General features: G+C 42.9%; 1 protein-coding gene across 1 annotated transcript in view; it reads right to left on the bottom strand.

Annotated features, from left to right (window-relative positions):
- Positions 1-10,696: 10,696 nt before the first annotated feature.
- LOC116912161 (ATP-binding cassette sub-family G member 3-like) overlaps positions 10,697-25,272 on the bottom strand; it is a 50,111-nt gene continuing 35,535 nt past the window's right edge. The window contains exons 11-14 of the mRNA XM_032916081.1: positions 22,570-22,724; positions 14,211-14,300; positions 13,295-13,380; positions 10,697-11,569 (exon numbers count right to left, since the gene is read on the bottom strand). Of these exons, the coding sequence (XP_032771972.1) occupies positions 11,380-11,569; positions 13,295-13,380; positions 14,211-14,300; positions 22,570-22,724 (521 nt within the window). The 3' untranslated portion in view covers positions 10,697-11,379. The remainder of the gene's footprint in view (positions 11,570-13,294; positions 13,381-14,210; positions 14,301-22,569; positions 22,725-25,272) is intronic.

Raw genomic sequence — 25,272 nt, 5'->3', positions numbered from 1 at the left:
GTTGGCTGCCCTGTGAGGCTACACGCTGCCAACAGGAAACCTACAAAGGTCACCAGTCCTAGCCTCTGTGCTGTTGGGTGACTGTGAGGCGGAGTATGACTTTACACTCTTTCCTCTATCCTAGATTCAAACCAGCAGGTTGCTATGACCCAACCACAAATGGCTCCCATTTGTCTGGTGGAAAACCACAATGAAGGGCTGTCAGTGAACCAGATAGCCATAGAGATTCTGGACAAGATTTCTCAGCCAGTGGTAGTCGTGGCTATTGTTGGATTGTATCGTACAGGAAGTCCTATTTGATGAACTATCTGGCTGGACAGAATCGCGGTGAGTGGCACGCTGGGTACCAGCCTAAGGTTTGACTGTTTCTGTCATATTTCCTTAATTCTTTTTTTTTCTTTTTCTTTTTTTCGGAGCTGGGGACCGAACCCAGGGCCTTGCATTTGCTAGGCAAGCGCTCTTCCACTAAGCTAAATCCCCAACCCCAATATTTCCTTAATTCTTACTCCCAAATATAATGGAGGGCAGTGAAACTCCTGTCAGCAAAGCCACCCTCTCGCGATAATTTGCAACCCTTAATTACTGCTCCACAATCATCTTCCCTTGTAGGGAGTGGCTAAAGATGGCACCGACATCTGGTGGTCGTTTGTGGTAAACACCTACAGGGCATGTGTTGGCATACCCCCAGCACCTACAAGGCCAGGGTGATATTCATGCTAAGTAGGTATTTCATACTCCACCAATCCCCAGTGGACAAATTTACAGCCATAGTCTGTTTTGTATATAAGGCAAGTGCCTTTGTTCCTCGGGGCCCCCATATTAACAATTAGGTGTTCCTGCAATAAAGGCTGTTAAGAAGAGTCCGACGGTGTTGCGTCTTCCTTGCTGGTCAGGGTGGGCGCTTGAACTGGTGGCCTATACCGGGGACCCCGAGTCTTATCTCGTGTGGATCTCAGAACTTTTCAGCCTCAGGACAGTGACGTCAGAAAGCTCCCAGGTAAGGGACCAGCCAGTTCTCTGGAGGTAAGCAGAGACTGGATTAGTCCTGGACACAGGACTGTAAGGCTCCCAGTTAAAAGGGACTATAAAGTTCTCTGGAGTAAACAGAGATGGTGAGAACCTTGGTTTAGAGGAAAAAAAGGGTTTGTGGAGCACAGCAATGTTGTTTTTCTCATTTGATCCTCTGTGGGTTAGACTAGCACTTTTGCCGTTTACTCTTTTTGTGTTGTGGTGTTGCTACTGTTTGAATTTCCATCCTCCGGGGCACGAATGCATTTGCTGGGAAGAGCCAACTAGTGATGGGCCACAGGATCGTGTGTAAATAAACACACCAGCCTGCCCTGCTCGTAAATCGATCGTAAAAGCTCGTAAAGCATGGGAAACTCACACTCCACCCCGCTCCTGTCAGCTCTTCAGGAGTTTCTTGGTCAGCGTAAGCTTAAAATCAAAAGGAAAATCCTGCTGAGTTTTCTTGATGAGTGTGATTGTTGTGCTCCGTGGTTTATAGTGTCAGGGTCTCTTACTTTACGGGCCTGGGACAAGTTAGGAAGAGATCTGGATAGTGAAATAACAGAGGGCAAGCTTAAACCAGGGACAAAGCCGCTCTGGCAAATGGTCCCTGTCTGCCTAGAAGATAAACGATGTGAGGAAGCTGTTAGAACAGGTCAGAGAATCCTTACAGAGCAACAAGAAAGCATGTCGGAGGGAGAAAAGGTCTCGAAGGGAGAAAAGAAAAGAAAAGGAGATAAAAGAAGCAGAGAAAAGGCAGAGATGAAAAAGGGGATAATCAGGACCAAGAAACAAATAAGATATATCCCTCTTTAAAGGCATTGACCTTGGGAATGTCTAGTGACTCAGAGCTTAGTGAGAAGGATTTAGCAGACCTTGAGGAAGAAGCTGCTCGGTATGAGAAAGAGAGATATTATCCTGACTGGCCACCCGCCAACGCTATGTGGCAGCAAGCCAAAGAAGTAGATAAGAAAGCAGTTATATCAACAGCACCCCCTGCACCTCCGTATAACTGTCAACATAAGCGCATGATAAAGCCTGCAGGAGGTACTTCTTTTTGCCCAGAGGTATGGAAAGAGATAGGATTGAGTTTTCCAGTTTTTCTGGATGCAAACGGGCAGCGATATCATGAACCTGTTGACTTTAAGACAATAAAGCAACTGGCAGAGTCAGTCAAAACTTATGGAGTCAATGCAGCTTTTGTTATCGCTCAGATTGAGGCTCTTGGCAGATACTGTCTGGAGATTGGGGGAGTTTAGCTAAGGCTTGCCTCTCTCCAGCTATGGAGCAAGTGAAAGTGAAAGGAAATTTAATTTTATGGACCCTGCTCTAGTGGCAGTGTGTTGGTTGATAGCCAATGTTAATTTTTGAAGCATAGTGTTTTATCTGTGCTTGTGCTCCCAGCCCACACAGTAGGGGGGAGCGAAACTAGCTGTGGAGCTGCTGCAGCGAGCATGGAGACTTCTCAGTCTCACCCAATTTTTCTGGCTCTTCAAGGGCTGTTTGAAAGAAAAAGAAGCGCTATAGAGAGATTTCTTAGTGAGTGCGATTGCCATTGCACCTTGGCTTGCTGTCTCTGAGAAACTCACAGTGGACAGCTGAGATAAGCTGGGGAAGATTTACATTTTGCTTGGGAGCAAGGAATCTTAAAGGCAGAGTTTCAGCCGGTATGGCACTTAGTGCTTAGCTGCCTAGAAGATCAGAGGTGCTGTCAACAGGCTATAAAAAAGGGACAGGCTGCATTAGAAATGCTACAGAAGGAATGATCTGAAAAGGCTGAGAGTGAGGCGAGGGAGGACTCTAAGTAAAACAAGAACAAGAAAAGAATTTATCCATCCCTCAAAGAACAAGGTCTGAGAAAAATAAATAAATAAATAAATAAATAAATAAATAAATAAATAAATAAATAAATAAATTCCAGTTGCTGCCTTTAGTGGCCTGACCTTCAACTTTTGCTCACAGAAAGAGAGTGCTCATTAAGAGAAGTTCTTTAAGGGAGTCTGCCTTATCTGCTGGCTTTATTCCAAGAGAGGAGTCAGCCTCCAGCATTAAGTTACTTTTCTCCTTGGTCATCATTAACATGGAGAGTGTCGTTGATCCTATCCCCTCAGCAGCTAGCTCCTGCCCCTATGGTAAAAATGCCCCAGGTTTGGAGACAGGGGAGCCCCTAAAGTAGTTTCAGTAAAAGTCTACAGCAGATTGTAAATAACTTTGTTTTTCTAGACAGAACAGGCTTTACTCTAAGATAATAAGAGGAGAAAGTCTTGACACCGACTCTTCAGCTTACTCCAATTAGAGGCTGTGGCCAAGGTCAAGTTGAATGTTTTCTTTTCCATGGGCTTTTAGCCCAATGAGACAGTTTGATAAAGGGCTGCTACCGAGGTCCTGAAAGTCCAAGGTGAACTGGTTACAATTCTTTTGTCAGCCACTTGATGAAAAAATCATTTAAAAACATTAAATGATTTTCAGAAATTACTAGGAAGCATAAATTGGATTCAACCCTATATTAATATGCCCAATGTAGAGTTACAGCCACTCTATGAGATTCTCAGCTTACTTCACCCCGTGCTTTAACCAAGGAAGCACGACTATCCTTAAGGAAAGTAGAGGAAAGAATGGAAAAGGCAATGCTAAGAAAGTACAAGGAAAAGGAGGATCTCTTTTTGTGTATACAGAGAACCTTTTGTCAGCCTACAGGAGTGCTATGGCAACAAGGACCACTTCTGTGGATTTATCCTCATATTTCTCCTAATAAGACCCTTAAATATTATCTTTCTGCTGTTGCACAGCTTGCTATGTTAGGTGTTAAATCTTGTATTCAGCATTTTGGTATTTTACCCAAGAAAATTATTATAACATATACTGCAACTCAGATGGAAACATTGTGTGCCTTGATAGATGATTGGGCCATATTACGCTGTAGTTTTGATGGAGAGTTTGACAATCATTATCCTAAGGATCCTTTGCTACAATTTTTTACTGAACATCCAGTGATCTTTCCTAAGGTCACTGCCTCAGAGCCTTTGTCTGGAGCATTAGATATTTATACAGATGGCTCCAAAACAGGTGTAGGTGCCTATATGGTTGATTCTCAAGAACCAGTATTAATTCAATACAGTCCAGGCACCCGCCAAATTACAGAATGTAATATTGTATTGGAAGTTTTTAAAAGATTTCATGATTCTTTTAATTTAATTTCTGATTCTGCTTATGTAGTTAATGCTGTGCGCTCACTTGAAATTGCAGGGCCAATTAGGTCGACTAGTACTGTATGTCAAATTCTTTTAGAATTACAAAAATTGATTTGTGCCAGAAAAATAAATTTTTCATACAACATATTCGAGCTCATACTAATTTGCCTGGTCCCATGGCCAGTAATAATGCCCTGGTGGATGCTAGTACTTGCTAGAGAATTTCATCAAAAGTTTCATGTTCCTGCTTTCACTCTTCAACAAAAATTTAAAATCTCTAGAGCTGCAGCTCGTGATGTGGTGTTAAGTTGCCAGAATTATGTTCAGTTTCATCACCTTCCTCAGGTGGGACTTAACCCTCGTGGTCTGATTTCACTAAAACTTTGGCAGATGGATGTCACACACATATCTCAATTTGGAAATTTAAAATATGCTCATGTTTCTGTTGATACCTGTTCCGCGGTATTATACATGCCACTCTGATGACTGGTGAAAAAGCTCGTAACACCATTAGTCATTGCTTAGAGGCGTGGGCAGCCTGGGGAAAGTCTGATAGTCTCAAGACAGACAATGAGCCTGCCTACACTGCAAGGTCCTTTCAGGCATTTTGCCAGACAATGCAGGTCAGTCATACTACTGGATTACCATACAATCCCCAGGGTCAAGGAATTGTGGAAAGAGCACATCGTACCTTAAAAGAGCTTCTACAAAAACAAAAAGAGGGAATTGCTAGCAGCCGAATGCCAAAATAACAACTTTCTTTAGCTTTGTTTACTCTAAATTTCTTAATTTTGGATGTGCATGGCTGCTCTACTTCAGATCGCCATGCTGCTACTAAACCTATGACTCATGCAGATGTAAAGTGGAAGGATGTCTTAACTGATGAATGGCGTGGCCCAGATCCCGTGATTTTGAGATCTAGGGAAGCTGTTTGTGTTTTTCCACAGAATCAAGACAATCCAATCTGGGTGTCCGAACGTTTGACTCACAAACTGCCTCCTGCTATTCCTGAAGATGAAACTATGAACTCTACTATTACTACTGGGAATGGTAATCCAGGTTAATTCACTCATGCTGTGGGCTATTGCCAGATCCTGGCCAGTACCTATGCCAGTTCATAGCAATTCTACTGTTTTGCCAACTTTTTTCTCCACCTCCTGTTTGCGTGGTGTTCCTTGTATAGTGCCAAATGGAGAATCTCCCCAAAGGTATGCTGCCACTAATCTTTCTTTATTACATACATTATCTTTTACTCTTAGGAATTCCTCCCAGCCTTGTATATGGCTGCGAAGGACCCCATTGGCTAATTGGTTAGATCCTGTATAGTGATATGGGACCATCCTGGCTGATTTGAGTCAAATTACCCAAGGAGCCTCTTCTGGCAGTGGAGACACGTCAGTCAATAATTCTGCTGATTTGAACATTACAACTTTGATTATGATGCATAATTGTAGTTTTCCATCAACTCCGGGGCAAGGCAATCACACACTGGATAACTCTACCTGTCGTAGAGTCTTACCTACTTGCCCCCCATATCAAGAATTTCCACCTGATTTTACCCCATGTCAGAGTCCATTCCATAGAGAAAAACAATTCCTACCGGGATTTGAGTTTTCCCCTCCTCTTGACCAGGTACAGTATGATCGGGGAAAAAATAAGACTGGCAAGCAAAACTTTTGGCCTTGGTATCAATGGGTATTATCAAATGAACAGGGAGCATACACATCTCTAATTCCTTTTGCCCAATTATTAGGTGAAGACTTTACATTGTATAATATTTCAGCCACTAGAACGAATGACAAAACCAGTTTAGTAAATGTAAAGATTAATGGCCTTTTGGCAAATGATACTGCCATTGGAGCTTCAGTATGTGTTAGACCACCTTTCTTCTTTCTGATAAGCTCTAATGTAAGCGATAATGCTTTAAATTGTAATAGCTCTGATGTAGTCTGTTATTTAGCTGAATGCTGGGATGGCATCAATGATACCGCAGTGATGGTCAAGATTCCTTCTTTTGTGCCTGTCCCAATAGAAGCCAACCCAGATAATTTTCCCATACTTCATTTATTAAGAACTAAAAGGGATTTTGGTATTACGGCACCTATAATTTCAGCCATTGTACTATCAGCCACTGCAGCAACAACAGCCGCGATTGCTATGACTAATCAAGTACAGACAGCTGAGACTATCAACCAGATTGTGGAAAAAACCGCAGTGGCACTAGAGATACAAGAAGAATTTAATACCCACTTGGCATCTGGTCTTCTATTAGCTAATCAACGGATAGATTTGATCCATGAACAAATTGAAGCATTATATCATATGACACAGTTGTCCTGTGTTTCCTCCCTTAGAGGCTTATGTATTACTCCTTTGCAAGCTAATTTTTCTCAGTATTCTCAACAGAGCAAAGAAATCTCGAATTATCTGAAAGCAAACTGGTCCATGAAAGCAGAGCAATTATCAAGACAATTGCTGATGCAGATTGCTGTCCTTAACAACACTAGATTGCAACCTATCACGTTTGGAGATTTCACCTCATGGATTACCAATGCTTTCTCCTTTTTTAAAGAATGGGCTGGCATGTTTGCCTGGGGGGCCATTGTCCTTTTGGGATGTGGAGTATGTCTATGGCTTTTTTGCCATTTACAATGAGAGCATGCCAGACACAAAACGATTGTTTACCAAGCTTTGTTTGCCATTGAAAGTGGTGCGTCTCCCAACATATGGCTGGCCTCTTTGAAAAATTAAGAGTTCGCCCTAGATCATATTTTGTCACTGTCATGTGAAGCCATGGTATCCAGAGATGGGCAACTTTCCTCGGGCTTGGACCAACCTAAGGCAGGAGCCAGGTGGCCTTAGGGTTAATCCAAGGATGGGTAAGGCCGAGCTATCGAGAGGAATGACCTAGGACAGGAGCAATGACAATACTGACGTGACACCCTGATCTAGACAAGTCATAGACAGAGGTAGCTACACCCCATTTGAACATATGGGCTGGTCAAATGCTCCTCTGCACAACACACATATAGCCCAGAATGGTGTGTTACAGCATAAGTTCATTTATTGCCATTAGGGTGCAGTCCTAACTGCAAGAGTGGCTCGCCATGGCCGAGCTGGGCCCTCTGCGAGGCATGTCTGACCTCTCTCAGAACACTACCTCCACCTAATAGGTTCATTTTTAAAAAAACAAAAAAGAGGGAGATGTAGGGAGCGGCTAAAGATGGCGCCGACATCCGGTGGTCATTTGTGGTAAACACCTACAGCACATGTGTTGGCATACCCCCAGCACCTACAAGGCCAGGATGATATTCATGCTAAATAGGTATTTCATACTCCACCAATCCCCAGTGGACAAATTTACAGCCACAGTCTGTTTTGTATATAAGGCAAGTGCCTTTGTTCCTCGGGGTCCCTGTATTAACAATTAGGTGTTCCTGCAATAAAGGCTGTTAAGAAGAGTCCGACGGTGTTGCGTCTTCCTTGCTGGTCAGGGTGGGCGCTTCAAGCAGCCACACTCTAACTGTAATGCTGGGACAGTGGAGATGGGCAGACTTCTGGAAATCACTGGCCCATCAGCCTGGATAACCACTGTGCACAAGCCAAAAGAGAAAATTGGTCTCATAAATAAATACATTGTCTCAGTTTGGGTTTTATTGCTCTGAAGAAGCACTGTGACCAAGAACTCTTACAAAGGACAACATTTAATTGGGGTGTCCTACAGGTTCACGGGTTCAGTCTGTTATCAATTAGCAGGAGCAGGGCAGTGTCCGTGCAGGTAAGGCTCAGGAGGAGCTGACAGTTGTACATCTTGATCTGAAGTTTGCTAGGAGAAATCTGGCTTTTCTGCACTGGGTGGAGCTTCAAACCCCAGCCCCACAGGGGTGCACTTCCACCAACAAAGCCACACCTCCTAAGAGTGCTGCTCCCTTTGACAAGCTTACTCAAACTACCATGACAATCTTCCTAAAATTTCTGTACGCATGAAAACTTTGAACGTGAAACCAAAGGTAGAGGTATCCTGCTGTGACTCCAGCAGGTTGGGAGGCAGGGAAGACAACATGGATTTCGGGCAAGTTAAAAAATTGAGCAAAGATAAACTGACTGAGAAGTGGGTGGGGACAAGGCCGGGATAGAGAATACACTGTAGGTGGCAGGAATGAGCTAGGAAATCTCTGCATCACTGGTCAAAGCCTGAACCTCTTAGGAGGCGCAGAATAGGATTGGGGATGAAGTGGCTCATGTGGGCAGGCAGCAGCAGCACTGAAGTAAGTCCAGAGAGACCTAAATGGAGGACAGGAAGGAGGATGAAGGTCCCCTAGCTGAGTACTAGCCTACTGTGGCAGCTGTGAGTCCCTGCTAGAGAGAGATTTTTGTGGTCAGCAGAGTCACAAAGGAATGACTGAACGGGGGCCAGCAGGAAGGACAATGGAAACACTGAGTCTATAACAAGAGCCCAAATGGATATTTTGTTACACTACACATCAATGTTTAAGATGTTTAAAAACAATGATGAGTATCACTGATGAGTATTTTCCTTTTATGGAAAAAGAATGAATGAGGAAGTTATGAAAGTTAATTGTAGAAACACAAGGGCTAGACCTGTGAAGGTGCAGATATAGCAGCTAGTAAACAATAGCCTGTAATCTCCAGGGCTGCAAAGGATCTTGGGAACTAGCAGATCTGGGAGGGGCCAATTGTTCCAAGAGGTAGTTTGTACAGACACAAATGTGGAAGACCAAGCCCAAACATCTGTGTCTCAGGAGCATTCCTTATGAGAGCGTCTAGCCAAACCGTACACCACCAACTTAATCCTGGAGGTTGTGACATTTCAGATCCAGAGTTTACCCTGAAACGTCACAAGAGTCATTTCGTATCACGAGAACCCTGTCTTTAATTATAGCTTTATTTAGAGCCAACAACCTCAGTTAAGACTCCTGAACCATTACACATCACTACAGAGAAGTGTCCTTCTGTGCTGGCTATTTTTATGACAACTTGATCATCAGAGAGGAAGGAACCTCGATTGAGAAAATGCCACCATAAAATAAAATTTCTTAACTAGTGACTGATGGGGGATGGCGTGAAAGATCCTAGCTCGAGTCTCAGGATGGTGCGCCCCAGGGAACACCGATCCCAGATGAGCCCCTAGATGAAAGATCCCCGAAGAGAGACCCTTTCTAAAGTCGCGGGAAATCGCAGACCCCAGACACAGAGAGACCATTTTGGATGTAATAAGCAAAGGTGAGGTTTATTACGGAGATCTATTACGGGGATCTCCGGGTCGACACGTATCCTGCGCAGGAGACAGAGGTGTCGACCCCGAAACTTAAAAGTCAGGGGTTTATATAGGGAAAGCTAGGGGTTTGGCGAGGTTACACACAATTGGCTAATTTTTGGCGCGGCTATAAGTGATTGGCTCATTCAAACAGACAACACAGCAGAAGAGTACGTGCTGACTGGGGCGTACAGGATTTTAGAAGCTAGGGGCTTATCAGGGTTTGAAAGACATCTGGTTAAGGTGTGACTCTGAGTAAGCTGGGGGAGGTGTTTTCTGCCAGATGGTTTGGGTCAGTCCTGATAACTCGGGCTGGTTCCTGCATTCCTTTTCTTTATCTTTATGGTCTGTTAGTCCTAGCGGCAGGGCGGGGCTGCCTGGACTTGCTTTTCACAGTGTTTAGCCCTGAGTTTGTGAATTTTGAAACTTATTCTTTTAATTTTATATTTTTAAACCTTAAATCTGTATAATTTTCCCTTCAGGCACAGCTCATTATGGTGGTGCCCTCCCTGGGCTGGTGGCCCCGGGTTCTGTGAGAAAGCAGGATAAGAAAGTCCCAAGCCAGCATACAGCACCCTCCCATGGCCCTTCCAGCAGCTGTGCCTCCAGGTTCCTGCTCTGAATTAGATCCAGTCCTGACTTCCTTAAGTGGTGACCACCAGTGTAGAAGTGTAATCTGAATAAACCCTTTCCTCCCCAACCTGCTTTTTGCCGTGGTGTTTTGTTGTAGCCACAGAAACGCTGAGACACTCCCCTTAAATCTCCCTTCCTCAATGAGCTGATTAGGAATGTTTTTATAGTCACTCATTATGTGTGGGCTTGCTTTGTTTTTGTTTTGACATAGTGTCTTTTGTAGCCCAGATTAGCCTCAAGCATAGTATGGAGCAGAGCATGACCTTGAACCTGATCTTCCCACCACCAATCACGGACCATTGGCCATTACATTCTCACTGTAGAGATGAAACTGATACCAATGGATGTAAAATTTTCTAGGACAAATTCTCCTTTTCCAGGTTAATTTAATTGTTGAAATATGTCTCATGATTTTTATGGATGAGACGATCTAGCATGCAATACATACTGACGTTAGTTTGGGGCTTGGACTCTGTAGTTTACCTTGTTGTTTTGTCATTTATGTTTCTAAACCATCGCTGATTTACAGAATGATCAATACCAAATTTTTAAAACGGAAAACTTCATTGGATACTTTACACAAAAGTTACTTTTCTAAAATTTTTATTTTTACAAATATACCATTCCATATATAATGCATTTCAGCCATTTCCCCCTCTGCCATACCTCTCTTATTTCCCTTACAATCCCTTCAAATACTCCTCTTTACAAGTCTCTTTCTCACATCCACATCTTTGTCTTATGACCCACAGAGTTTAAACAGGGCTGTCTGTGGGATACAGGGGTTTCAGACTTTCCACTGGAGTCTGGTAGGCTCAAATGTGAATATACATGTGAAATCAATGACTGCTTCTCCCCCATGATCTGCCAGTAGCCGATAGTTGAGCAGAATGGGGGATGAGCTCATTGAGTTCTCCTCTGTTCCTTCTGTGCTGATGAGGGATCCAGTCTTGTGTAGGTAGCCATAGAGTTGAGACACAGACCATGGTTGCCTTGGCTGTGCAGGACCAAAATATTGCATTTCCATTCCTTCTTCTCATATTCTGGCTCCTGCACTCTTTCTATTCTACAATGCTCTGAGCTATAGAGGGCACACTATAGGTGTCCTGTTGGAGATAAGCACTGGAGTGTCCCTTAGCCCTGTACTGTGAGCAGCCATGAGTCTCTGCATTCATCAGAGTTCACAGCAGAGGGATCCTCTCTGGGTCATGCTGGATGTAGCATTTGTTCAGGAATACAATTACAGACATTCAGAAGATACTTTGGTATTTAGTTAAACAACTGAAGAAAATTCCTGCCCCGCGATCTAAGAACTTCTAATGTCTTAACCTGTAATAACTGCACATAGGTAATTGTTAAGAGGATAATCATTATACAAGCTAAAGCCAGGTGATTCTCCCAGAAGCCCCACGATGAGAGATCGATGCCCTGGATCGTCAAGAATTCTTCACCAGTACATCTGTAATTCAACACACACAAAGGTAATGTCAGAGTTTATTCAATATATTTATTGTTGCTTCCCTTAAAAACTCATAATTTCAACACATTAAAATTTTCATGAAAATTTTCTCCCTTTTATTTAAATGACAGTCGTCATGATGTGCTTACGAATTTGTTATGTAATATGAAAATCAACTGAAACTACTTGAGTCAGGCACCTGAGTTAATTTCAAAAACTATCCAGAGAAGAGTAGCTACCATATCTACTTGAAAGCCTGTAGGATGGAGACCTAATAACCACGGCAGCTTTACACAACTGCACTGTGATCCAACTCTGTTCACTTCATGGTGTTATTTGTTTCTAAATCCATAATGCTGCTCTCTACGAAGGGGAAAAGCATGGGTCAAGTATTGCTACTCCTGAAGCAGAAAATCCCAGCTTTCTAAAGACACAGACACTACAAGGACTTTGCTGACCTAGTAGACAGTCATGCACAAGAACAGAAGCATGGAATTCTAGACCTGGGACCAGAGGAGAACAGATGTTGCAGGCAGGAGTTAGTGAATTTCTGTCTGCTCCTGTACTAAGACTGAAGTAACAATCACAGATGCTTAGCTATAGGACATCCCTAGCAGCACAGGTGACAGACTGAGCCTGTGATAGCAGTGGGAGCACAGCAGCGTGCAGTGGGCCTGACACAGATTAGCATAGGAACTGCTGTGAAGAATTCTGCATACAGCTACAATTGCTGCCTGTGTCTCTCCATCCCTGTGACTCTGTTCCCTTGTATCTCTTAGGATTTAGAAGAGCACAAATCTTCTGAAAGAGCAGATTTCTTCCTCTTGAGAGGATGAACCTATGAGGAGGAAGAATGGGGATGGCCTCCTCTGCTTTCACTTTCCCATCCATATCCTCCTGACCAGGAACTGGAAGGGAAGTTGTATTAGAAGAGCCCAGGCCACACCAGGAGAGAGAATATGTGAGAAATAAGGTCTCTCTCCAAACAGGTTTTCTCATCAGTAAATCAAAATGCAAAATATTCTCTGCATTTCTTCTTTATTATTTTGAATATCCATGAGAGATTTAACGTATCACAATATTTCTCTCTGTTTTATATATCAAAATCAAATCATGAGAACAATCATGCAAAGTGAAGGTATTGTACGTTTAAAACAGATGAGTTTTATCAAAAATCTATGTTTGTATTTTAATAGTATTAGACAAAAAAAGATACTTTTCTCAACATGCTGAATTATTTATATCCTTTATTGCAGGGCACAATCTCTGATAGGACATTTTTAACACACACACACACACACACCAGTCTTTGATTTCTTGAAGTCTTCCAGAGTGTGAGGCAGAGGGACGACCCTAAATGATGGCAGGCAAAGCTCACCCTTGCTGTCCCGACATTTTCAGGATCAGCTCATAGGTACCATACCATATACTTATAGAAATTATATGGCTTTGTTAGCCTATCAGGGCAGCTTATGTCAAACTCAAATGTTCTGAAACTCAAATCCACAATCAAAGCACCAAAACTCTTCTCCACGATGCCCTAAAGAATCTTTTCTGCACATTATCAACACTACGGAGTAGTGTTGAAACTATGTCCTCTGGCGCACAGGGACTCACTCTGGGGAACAGGCAAAGGACAGAGAGTTAACCCTGGTCTTACCGGCAGGTCCCCTCTAAGTCTAATGCTAATTCTATGCCCCATTATGACCCTGAGCTCAAACTTACATTACATAGTTATGGCATCTACTGACTTCTTCTATGTTGTGTTCTGAACAGAAGTTTTGTCCAAGGAATTCATTATGCAGCAATGCCTGTAACAAAAGCAGGAACAGGTAAAGGAAAACAGACTTATATTTCATTTTCATACGTTTCCAAAGAGTAAACACAGCTATATCTGCAAGTAAAATCTTTACCACTATTTGCAAAACATTAAAAAACAAAAACCCAACCAGGTTCATAGACTGCTCAGTCCACCAGTGTCCCCTTCTGGGTTTCTCCAGAATCCAAAGGCTTATGATTGAAATAACGATGTTTCCCGTTGACTAAAATGTGAAATCTCTAACTAAATTACCCCACACATCCTGCTTCTTTGCACTCTAATTTTGCAACCCCATAAGAGCTGTAATTAAAACAATACTATTGAGTTATAGGAGGAATATGTTCTTGCTTGTTTTCATCAAAAGCAGCTGTAATTATGGGAGTAAAAGGACATTAAGTTGCACCCCGCTGCAGAGAAAGCGTGTGTGGCCAATATGGCTGTGAGCATTACATGGTTTCTGTTTTGGTTAATTTAATGATATGAACTATACATCATAGTCTCTGACCCGGTCATCAATTCTTCACTGGACAGAAACACTATGGTTCCTTTTTTTAAATCGTATTGTCTACCTTTCCTCTTTGCTCTCAGCTTTCTCTCCCCCTTCAGTTCTCTCAAATAACACGTGACATGGGAAAGGCACAGGTGACTTACTGACCTTAGGCCAAGTTAAACTAACAGGGAATTGTTCCTCTTTTGCCCCTGGAAGGACATTCCTGGGCAGGAGCTAGTTAGAGATTATTGCTAATGAAAGGACCTGGGTGGGACTCATTTTGGTTACTATAATTGGAGACCCCAAGTAGAGTGACAGAGAGGACAGCTTACCTTAAAGCCATAATGAGGAATGTTAAAGTACTGAATCCATGAGAGCTGAGGCAGGAGGCTTCCGGAATATAGTGATAAACCTGAAAAAAACTACAAAGAGCAGAACCAGTCCAGTGACTAAGAATCCTAGACAAGTAACTTCCTCTTCAAGACCCCCACATCCTTCTGACCATTTCTGCTCTTGACCTTCAGACCAGATCTTTAAAAACATTCTTTCAGTTAACTCTAATCCAAAGCCTGCACTCTTGGCAAAGCCAAGGTTCTCTGTGGTTTTTAAAAGAAGACCCTGTCACCCCGCTCTGCAGAATCCAAACCGTAGAGATGCTTATGCTGTCTTCAAGATGGCATGCGATCTGCACACCCCTTAATGCTTTAAATACCTCCATGCAACATACTTTTAATCATCCCAGATTCCTTATTGTATGTAATTCATGTAGCTCCATAGTTTATATCGTGTAATCCTTGGAGTGGCAATATTCAGAACAGAAACATTATTTGATATATAGTTTAATATATTGTTAATATTTGATTAGTTGAATCTCTGACTATATTACAGGTCAAATGTAGTTACTTTTCTAATAAAACCAGGGACAGTTAGGAACATATCCTGAAAGAATGCTTTCTTGGCTCATTTTATGTCAACTTGACAAAAAACTAAATTCACTAGGATGGAGGGAATCTCAATTAAGAAAATGTCTCTATAAAACCCTTTGTAGTCAAGTCAAAGGGACGTTTTTTATTATTGATTAATAGGGCATAGTCCAAACCATTGTGGCTGTTACCATCCCTAAGCTGTGGTCCTGGTTTCTATAAGAAACAAGCTGAGCAAGCCATAGGGAGCAATCCCATAAGCAACACCCCTCCATTGCCTCTATATCATCAGTTCCTGCCTCACTGTTCCTGCTAAACGTGAGTTTCTGCCATGACCCCCTTTGCCAATGAACATATACAACTATAACCTTAAAACCCTTTCTTCCCTAACATACTTGAGGCGTAATGTTCCCTTCCAGTAGTAGAAACCCTCACTAGGATGAACACTGAGCATCCTACACGCACTTCTACTTCCACAAACCAACAAGACGTTATTTATAAGAGTGTTGACTCTGTTCATGACCAGGAGTAATTTGGTATTCAATTAATCTACAGCCTTAAGACAATTTCAACCCTAGAACTGATAAACTACGCTGATGAAGAACAGCAGAAAAAGTGCCCAATCCCTCATTTTAAAAAGCTACCAAACAGAATCATACAGAGTTGCCAGAAAGGACTGATGGGGATAAACAAGAGACAGGTCATACTTGTCCTGTCTCATCTTCAGTATACCAGAATAGTCAAAGGAATGACAGTGTGTGTGCATTCAGACTTGACCTGAACAAATGCTTGTGTATAAAATATGACATTCAGCTTCAGAACTAGTTTTTAAGGTCACATATAGAAAATGTGTACAATGACCAGTTGTCTTAATGTCTTAATTGCTGTGGTAAAACACCATGACAACACACACAGAAGTCAGAGCCTTTTCTAAACACAAATTATAAACATAATGGGAAAGAAATGAGGGGTGAAATTTCATCTACAGTAACCTCAAAAATGGGGAAGTGAATATGTTGGAAAAAATCCAACCAAGTGAAATATTTCTACAATAAAAATGTTAAGAAACTGAAAATAAATAAACCGAAGAAGATACTAAAAGACAGAAAGACGTCCTATGCTTATATTCTATAAGACAAATATTATGAAATATGCATCCTACCAAAACCAGTCATTAGATTTAATGCAGTCCCCATCAAACTTCCAATATAAATCACAAAAATTGAAAAAAAAACCCTCAAATTTCACATAGAAATAAAAAAGAAAGATTAGCAAGAACAATGCTGAACAATAACAACAGCAAGACTGCTGGAGATATCACTACCCACTGGGGGGATCACCACCCACTGGGGAAATCACCACAAACTGGAGGGATCACCACCCACTGGGAAGATCACCACCCACTGGGAAGATCACCACCCACTGGTGGGATCACACCTACTGGAGGGATCACCACCTATTGAAGGGATTACCACCCATTGGGGAAATCACCATCCACTGGAGGGATCACCACCCACTGGGGGGATCACCACCCACTGGAGGGATCACCACTCATTGGAGGGATCACCACCCACTGGAGGGATCACCACCTCTTGGAGGGATCACCACCTATTGGGGAGATCACCACCTATTGGGGAGATCACCTCCCACTGGAGGAATCACCACTCACTAGAGGGATTACCACCCACTGGAAGGATCACAAACCACTGGGGGGATCACCACCCACTGCAGGGATCACCACACACTGCAGGGACCACCACTCACTGCAGGCACCACCACCCACTTGAGGGATCACCACCCACTGGAGGGATCATTACCCACTAGAGAGATCACCACCCACTGGAGGGATCACAACCCTTTGGTGAGAGAATTCATCCCCTGCTTGTGTGAGGAATAATTCATCTTCTCCACTGATAGGAGGGTTTCTGGAGGTTGGTCTGGACATCTGGAAACAAGAGCAGCAGACTCCAGCAAGCTTTATCACCCCACGTGCCCTTCTTGTATAAAGAGTCTAGCATGCCATTTGCTCTGTAGGATCAGTGTCCCATTCAAATTGAAGGATGCCCGAGCCAGTGATTCCCTGCCTCGAAAGCTTAACAGAGTGAACTCTAGCAACACTAGAGTGCTGTTGGGATGCTCCTGAGAATTAACTTTAAAGGCTGCCTGCATGATTCAAAGGGGAAAACTTGGGACATGTGAATTTATTCCACGAAAGCTTTCTACTTTTTTTTTAAAGTAAGTCTAAGACTTGATACTTACTCACAGTTGAACTCTTAGTAGAAAAGCTGCTTTAGTTATAATGAAAAAAATTCATTATCATTTCTAAAAATCATAAACAGGATTTTTAAATCATTAAGGCTTTTCCTGTGTGAGACCGTCCATTTCCCTGAGCATCGTTTTGTTGTGACCCCCTCTGGAACATTCTGAACGGTGGTTTCAGTTCACATCTCAGGAAAGGGGCCCTACCAGGTTAGCTTCAGTTTGTTTTCTGTTTTGTTTTGTTTGGTCCCCTAGCAGGAAATATGGGCTGGTAATTTTTAGAAGAGGAGTCTTGGCAAAACTATAACCTGAGAGGGGTCTTGGGGAGGAGAAAAACAGGACATCATTTATGAGAAACCAATTTTAGTTTCCCTGGGGAGAAGGCCTGTAGATCTGCTGACATGAGACATTCGTGTGGAGAGGGGACCCCTCTCCCTGAGAGCTATTTTATCCTTAACTAAATCTCTTTAGTCATGAGTTACTCTAAGACCCTTCACCCTACTAGCAGTAGTGGTGGAGGGAAGGGAGGAGGCCTGTGTCCATGGGAGTAGGCGTCACATCCTATCAGTGCACAGTTATGTTTGTTTGTTGATTTGTTTCCTTGGTATCTGTGGAAGTCCATCTGGATGCCTCCACAGGGTTTCAGTTCAGATCTCACATCTGGGTTTTTAATGAACTCCAATCCCCTTTTTCTGTTTTGGCAAGTCACATTGTTAACACACACGTTTTGCACAGACCTATGAAGACTCCTACCTAAGTTAGGCTTCTATTCCTGTAAAAAAGTCATCATGAGTCCAAAAGGATGTGGAAAATGAGTTTACTTAGCTGACTATCCTGACCATATTCTATCATTAAGAGCAGCCAAGATAGAAACTCAAGGGAGGAAGGAATCTGGAGGCAGGAGCTGGAGCAGAGACCATGAAGGATGCTGATTATTGGCACACACCCATAGCTTCCTTGCCTACTTTCTTTTTCTTTTTTTTTTTTAAAGATTTATTCATTTATTATATAAGTACACTGTAGCTGTCTTCAGATACACCAGAAGAAGGCATTGGATCTCTTTACAGATGTTTGTGAGCCACCATGTGGGATTTGAACTCAGGACCTCTGGAAGAGCAGTCGGTGCTCTTGACCTCTGAGCCATCTTTGCAGCACCCCTTCCCTACTTTCTTATCCAACCCAGGATGACCTTCCCAGAACGGTGCTGTCCACAGTGGGCTGGGTCCTGCCACATTAATTAATCAAGAAACTACCTCCAAAGGTTTGTCTATAAAAGAATCTGATGGAATCATTTTCTCAACTGAGGAACTGAAGGAGGGCTCTCTCTCTCTCTCTCTCTCTCTCTCTCTCTCTCTCTCTCTCTCTCTCTCTCTCTCTCTCTGTCTCTCCAGGGTTTCTCTGTGTAGCCCTGGTTGTCCTGGAACATACTCTGTAAACCAGGCTGGCCTTGGGCAAGCCCCACCAGCTTTTGACAACGTTCTTTCTTCATAATGAACAGAGCTTCCTTCAAGCTGTCAAAGGAACCAACCAGCAAAACCCACACACCCACAATCGTAACCTCTGTATTGCATCACCCATAGCCTGTGGTACCCAGTGGATTTCTTGTAAGATGTAGGATGGCTAGAGTTTAGTCTCTCAATACTCCGAGGCCTCTCTGAAACAGACCATTTACCAGAGGGGTCTTATTGTCCTGCATCCTGCCCTGACTTAGAAAGACAATGACAGAAACACTGCATGTCCTCTCTGACCATCACTATTCTCTTTGCTGTAGCTTGTAAGCTTTGTTGGAAACGGGACCGCTTTAACAGTGTTGTCACTAACTCTGTGCAACACGGAGCTAAAGCTCAGATGGTTTAAAATGAATTTGGTTTTGTTCTTTCAATTCGTTAGATCAAATACATGTAGCAAAACCACAAGTAATTATGTGGATAACACGCATTTTTTTGTTTTGTTTCTCTGATAACTGAAATTGGTTATATAAAGCTTTAGAAGCCACTGTTTATAACTGTTACCATGAGTTGGTGACACTTATATCAACTCTGTCAATTTAAATAAAGGTTTGATATCAATGTACTGACCATCCACTTACAAATTGAAATATCCTGCCTATCATCTTCAATGTTTATGGCTTACATATCTTAAATAACATACTCAGTCGCTTGCAACCTACATAAACTTTTTAGTTTCTCTTTCTGAACTGGAAATATTTAGTTTAATCTTCATACATAAATTGTTCTTTAACACTTCCTCCTCCTCTCTAATTTATTTATTTATTTATTTATTTATTTATTTATTTATTTATTTATTTATTTTCATTTTTGGAGACAGGGTCTCTTCGTTTAGCCCCTGCTGCCCTGGAACTCGTTCTGCAGATCGAGCTGGCCCCAAACTCACAAAGATTCACCTACCTCTGCTTCCCAAGTGCTGGGATTAAAGATATGCTCCAACATACTGAAGATTATTTTTACATTCTTATTACATTTTTTAAACTAACTTTTTAGAAATTCTATGGGATATGGGTGTTTGATTGTTTACAGTTACACATTTAAAAAGCAACTATGTCTTTTATCATCAGGATACGGAAGAAGAGTAAAACACAATTTTTTAAACCACTAACAAGAATATGGTAGTTTAAAGTTTGCCTTTGTTGTTGATGTAGAAATCTACTGGTGAGTTTCACTATCTCAGTAAGACGCCAGTCAGCTTCAGAACAAGGCGTCCTTGTTAGTTCACATCTGAAACATATTAGGGGTGAAGTGGAAACGTAAGGGATCCGTGGAAAGTCAGTTGTGGTGGAAAGTATTTTGCTGGGGCAAACACTCGAGGGAGTGTTTTCCTGAAGTCGACACAGGTGAGAGGCTAAGGCAGACTCGTGAAGGAACGTTTTGCTAAAGGGAGGTTACAAGAGAGAGGATGTTCTGCTAAAGCAAGCACGTGAAAGGACACATGAAGGATTCTTTGCCAATGACACTCACTCACTGGTCTGCCTTACATTGCATTTTAGATCTAAGGACCAAAATACCATGGTCTCCTTTATAGACATGTGTGTATGGGCAGGCCAGCAAGCTAGGCAGAGTACTGAGTCCAAGTCCTGACGTGATTAATGGGCAGAACATTTCATCACTTTTACTTTGCCTCCTGTCTGTGGTGGCTTAAGATTTCTATTGGGTGCTGCAAACTATGGGCAGGGAGCTAAAAGTGTGAAGTCTGGGGGAGGCGATTCCAGGAGTCATGTGGTGCAATCCAAAGTATGCTGGAGCACAGTGACCATCCTGCCTGCCTCTTTTCTGCTTTTCTTTCCCTTGGGTGAAAAGGAGACACATGGGGCACACTGGACAGGCTCCTGTCATGGCAGTAGCCAAGCACTCCTTTTTCGATTGTATTATGGCCTCAAGTTGCAAAACCTGTGTGGTGCTGTGGCTAGTGAGGCCATATGTATCGGGAGAATCTGCTGTTATTCTTCTAAATGGATACGGTATTGAACTGACTTCTAATGAGTTACTGTTACACCTGTAGATTAGTACATCTCAGACATTAATTCGGAGAAGCTTGGTTTCGATTCTTTGATGGCCAGAGACCCACAACATCAGTAGAAGGTGATGGATTGATGCAGAGACCCCCAACATGCAGAGAAAAGAGACTGCAAAGGATCCAAACCTGAACAGGAAATCTGCATCGCACCTCTCCTCCCAAGGCTTACAGATCCTGGTGAAGTCAGAAGAATGATTGTAAGAGCCGGAAGCAGTGGGTAACTACAGTGAAGCAGGATCATTCAGTCGCAATTGTGCAGTGACACATGTGAATGCAAAACAGTTGTGACAACATGTGAAACACTTGACCTGGATCAAGGAAGCAGCATCCCAGCATGGAAGGGAGAGGTGGACAGGAAGTCCCACCCTTAGTTCAGGAGCTATTGGCAGCTGCTGGCTGCTGGGAATAGGGAGCCATTTTTCTTTAAAGATGAAGCCTCTGGAAGTCAGCCTTTGCTTCAGTATATGGCCCTATACACAGGCACCCGTAGACAGTCTACGGTGACCTTGTTTATAAAAAGCAAAACAAAGCATGAGGCAGGATAGGAGGAGAAGTGAGCGTGACAGGAAACGGAGCAGCTGCTTTTCAGATGCTCATACAGCACCACTTGCAGAAGTTTGTTCAGCCTTCATTTTCCAGAGTGATGAGAGTCCATCTTGGCAGGGGGTTATGGCAGCAAGCGGCAGGCATGGAGGTGGAATGAGGAAGCCAAATGCTCATGTGTTCACATGCATGCACAAAGCAGGGAGGGATCTACAAGTGGAGCAAGACTACAACCACCCAATGCTGCCCAGTGACATAGTTGCTCCATCAAGTCTCTACCTCACACAGCACAAGCAATTGTGAACCCAGCCTCCCCTAAGGCTCAGGGACATTTCTCATTCAAAAATCCCCATGGAAGAGGGGAAAAATAGGGGTGGACTTGATCACCACACCTTACAGGCATTTATATACCTCAAACAAGATTTAAATAAAAACGTATTTATTAAAGATTTACATTTCTGGATGGCCATATGTATATGACTATATAGATAGGAAATAGAAACAAACTGAGCACTTTCTCAAAGCCACACATCTCCCATTGCCAAGCTACAGGATGTCCTTGCACCAGAAGAAATGATGCAAATTGTAACACATTCAATAGTTCTATTCACCTGCTCCCTTGGTGGGAAAGTGTAGAATCTCGTTCACTTGTTTGTTGATTCCTATACACTAAGGGCATCATTTATGGACATGTAAGACTGAACAATCATTTCTACAGAGATGAGCAGACGTATGCTAACACGGACAACTGACTTACTGCTGAGGACTCTGGAATCTCCCGCTATTTCTAATGCGTTTCAGGACACAAGGGAGCCCTGAGATAGCCTCCTCCTGATGAACACTTACTTTCTCATGACCCTTGCTTTCCCATTAGAGACCAGTGAATAAACCAGGTCATCTCTGCTGTAGCTAACATGGCGTCAAGTCTCTTACACCAGCATGAAAGCAAGGCAGCAATCTGCTCCCTTTGTGAGGGAATCAGCCAACCGCAGCCTTTACTGATTCCAAATTATTATGGTTTCTAATGCAGTCCCAGGAAATGTCTTTTAAGAACCCACTAAAAATGGCCTGTTAGCTACATCCTAGGACTGACATTAGAGCAACAGTCACAGAAGAGGAAGAAGAAGAAGAAGAAGAAGAAGAAGAAGAAGAAGAAGAAGAAGAAGAAGAAGAAGAAGAAGAAGAGGAGGAGGAGGAGGAGGAGGAGGAGGAGGAGGAGGAGGAGGAGGAGGAGGAGGAGGAGGGAGGAGGAGGAGGAGGAGGAGGAGGAGGAGGAGGAGGAGGAGGAGGAGGAGGAGGAGGAAGAAAGACAGCTCCTCCTCTATGACAATAAGCTTTAGCATGTGGCTTCATGTCCCAAGTACTGATTTATCAAGCAGGATACATGTTCAACAAGGAACAGAGGAAGTTTTTTTTCTCTTAGAAAAACACTCACCAGCATGAACACAAAGTAGATGGTCACAAACAGTGTTGGGACAGCCACTGCATTCTCCCCGGCTCCTATAGACAGTGGCAGGGAGCTGGCCGAATAAGCCAGCATCATGACGGTAAATAGCATAGTGAAGACAGAGCTCATGCTCGTTTTTAGTCCTTAGAGAAAAAAAAATGAATTAGTCCAGCTACCCAAGTCGGGAGAACTGGACATTGTTCAAATAATACTTTAATAATCACAGGGACTGGTAACCATTCTAAAGCCACCCAACTACTCTGGGTCTCCCCTTTCATTATGTCCTTCCATGTGACCACAAAGAGTTATTAGACAGGTTTTTTTTTTTTATTCTACTTTTAAATGTGAATTTATTGTGTCTGTGTGGAAGTATGCCACACTTGTGCAGTTTCCCTATGGAGGCCTGAAGACAGCATCAGCTCTTTCACAGCAGGAGTTCCAAGCCTTTGAAAGCTGACCAATGACGTGTGTGCTGGGAACCAGATGTGGCGACCCTGGAAGAGCAGCAAGTACTCTTATCTGATGAGTCACCTACCCAGCCCCCCATATGGCTTTCCTTCCCAACTCACCAGAAAAGTACCTTTCCATATAACACATGTTCTCATTTATACATAGTTAAGAACAACTTACGAGATCCCGACCTGGAGAGCTACAGGTACCGTAGTTAGCCAAAATTCTATGCCTTCTCTCACAGGAGACTCACCAAGAGAAAACACTCCTCTCCATGTCCCCCTGTGTTTATTATAATTCCATTAATAAGGAAATTGAGATCAGGATTGAACTGGTTAGTTTTTACCCATCTATTACAAGCTAGGGCCATGTGGGAAGGGAACCTCAATGTAGAAATGCTTCTGGCCTTTATCACAACCACTTGAAAGGCAGAGGCAGGTAAATCACTGTGAGTTCAAGGCTACCCTGATCTGCAAAGAGAGTCCAGACAGCCAGGACTTGATACAAAGAAACTGTATATTGGCAAGAAAAAGAAAAAGAAACTACTCTAGGTTCCAATTTCATCAATTCCTTCCATGTGACCACAGAGAATTCATATACAGGGTTTTTTAATTCTATTTTAAAATATGGGGTGCATGCGTCGTGCTGTGCTCCCTGTCTTTAGGAGCAAGCCAGCTAGTAGGAAGCATTATTCTGTGGCCTCAGCTTCAGCTCCTGCCTCCAGGTTCCTGCTTGAGTTCCTACCCTGACTTCCTTTCTTGATGTGTGGTAAGTCATCTAAGGCAATGATTTGAACAACCTTGCAGCTGGTGGTTTTCACCCTTAGCAACGGGCGGGTGCCTCCAGCTTTATTTTTCTCTAGAAAATTGCACAACTACAGAGGAGGGCAGTAAGCTTCATAATCTTTACAGAGCTGATGCATGAGTCATGTGTTTTTATAATAGTCACAAGAAAACAAGATGGAATCTGGGTAAGCTGAATTCCATCCCTAATTGTTTAGAAATTATTCTTATTATTATCATGGTGTGGATATGGGTATGTATGTGCCATGGTGTGCGTGTTGTATGTGGGCCATGGTGTTCATGCGCCATGGTGTGCATATGGGACTGTGTGCATGTGCAATGGTTTGCATATGTCATGGTGTGCATATGTGATGGTGTTCATGTGCCAGGGTGTGCATGTGTGATGGTGTTCATGTGCAAGGGTTTACATATGGCATGCCGTGCATGTGTGATTGTGTGCATGTGGCATGGAGTGCATATGTCATGGTGTGTGATGCGATGGTCTACAAGTGTCATGGTGTGTTCCATGGTGTTCCATGGTGTTTACTGTCAGGTTTGCATGTGCCACTGTATGCATGTATCATGGTGTGCAGGTGCCATGGTGTACATCTGTCATGATGTACATGTGTCACAGTGTGCGTGTGGTATGGTTTTCATGAGTCATGGTGTGCATTTGGCATGGTATACATGTATCACGATGTGCATGTGTCAGAGAGTGAATGTGTTAGGATTTTCATGTGCCATGGTGTGCATTTATCATTGTGTGCATGAATCATGGTGTGTATGTGTCAAAGTATGCACCTATCACTATATGCATGTGTCATGGTATACATGTGTTATGGTGTGCATGTGTCATGATGTGCTTGTGAGATGGTGAGCATGTTCCACAGTGTGCATGTATCATTGTGTGCATATGTCATGGTGTACATGCATTATGGTGTGCATGTGTCATGTTGCGCATGTTAATGGTGTGGATGTGTTGTGGTGTGCATGTGTCATAGTGTGCAAGTATTGTGTTTATGTCTCAAATTGTGCTTGTGCCATGGTGGGTATGTGCCATAGTATACATCTGTCATGGTGTGCATGTGACATAGTGTGCATGTGTCATGGTGTGCATATGTCAAGGTCTGCATGCATCATGGTGTACACATGTGTTGATATTCATGTGCCATGGTGTTCATTGCCCATTTGTACATGGACCATGATCTGCATGTGTCATGGTGTGCATGTGTCATGCTGTGCATGTGCCAGGATATGCATAAATACTGGTGTGAGTATGGCTGGTATGCATGTGTCTGGTGTGCATGTGTCATAGTGTGTATGTGTAATAGTGTACATGTGACATGCTGTGCATATGTTTTGACATGCTTGTGTTATGGTGTACATGCATCATGGTGTGCATGTGTGTTGGTATTCATGTGCCATGGTATTCATTGGCCATGTGTACATGGGCCATGGT

The sequence above is a fragment of the Rattus rattus genome, chromosome 11 (assembly GCF_011064425.1).
Source record: "Rattus rattus isolate New Zealand chromosome 11, Rrattus_CSIRO_v1, whole genome shotgun sequence".
Classification (NCBI taxonomy): domain Eukaryota; kingdom Metazoa; phylum Chordata; class Mammalia; order Rodentia; family Muridae; genus Rattus; species Rattus rattus.
Note: the sequence above shows the minus strand (reverse complement) of the source record. Positions and strands in the feature narration are given on the sequence as shown.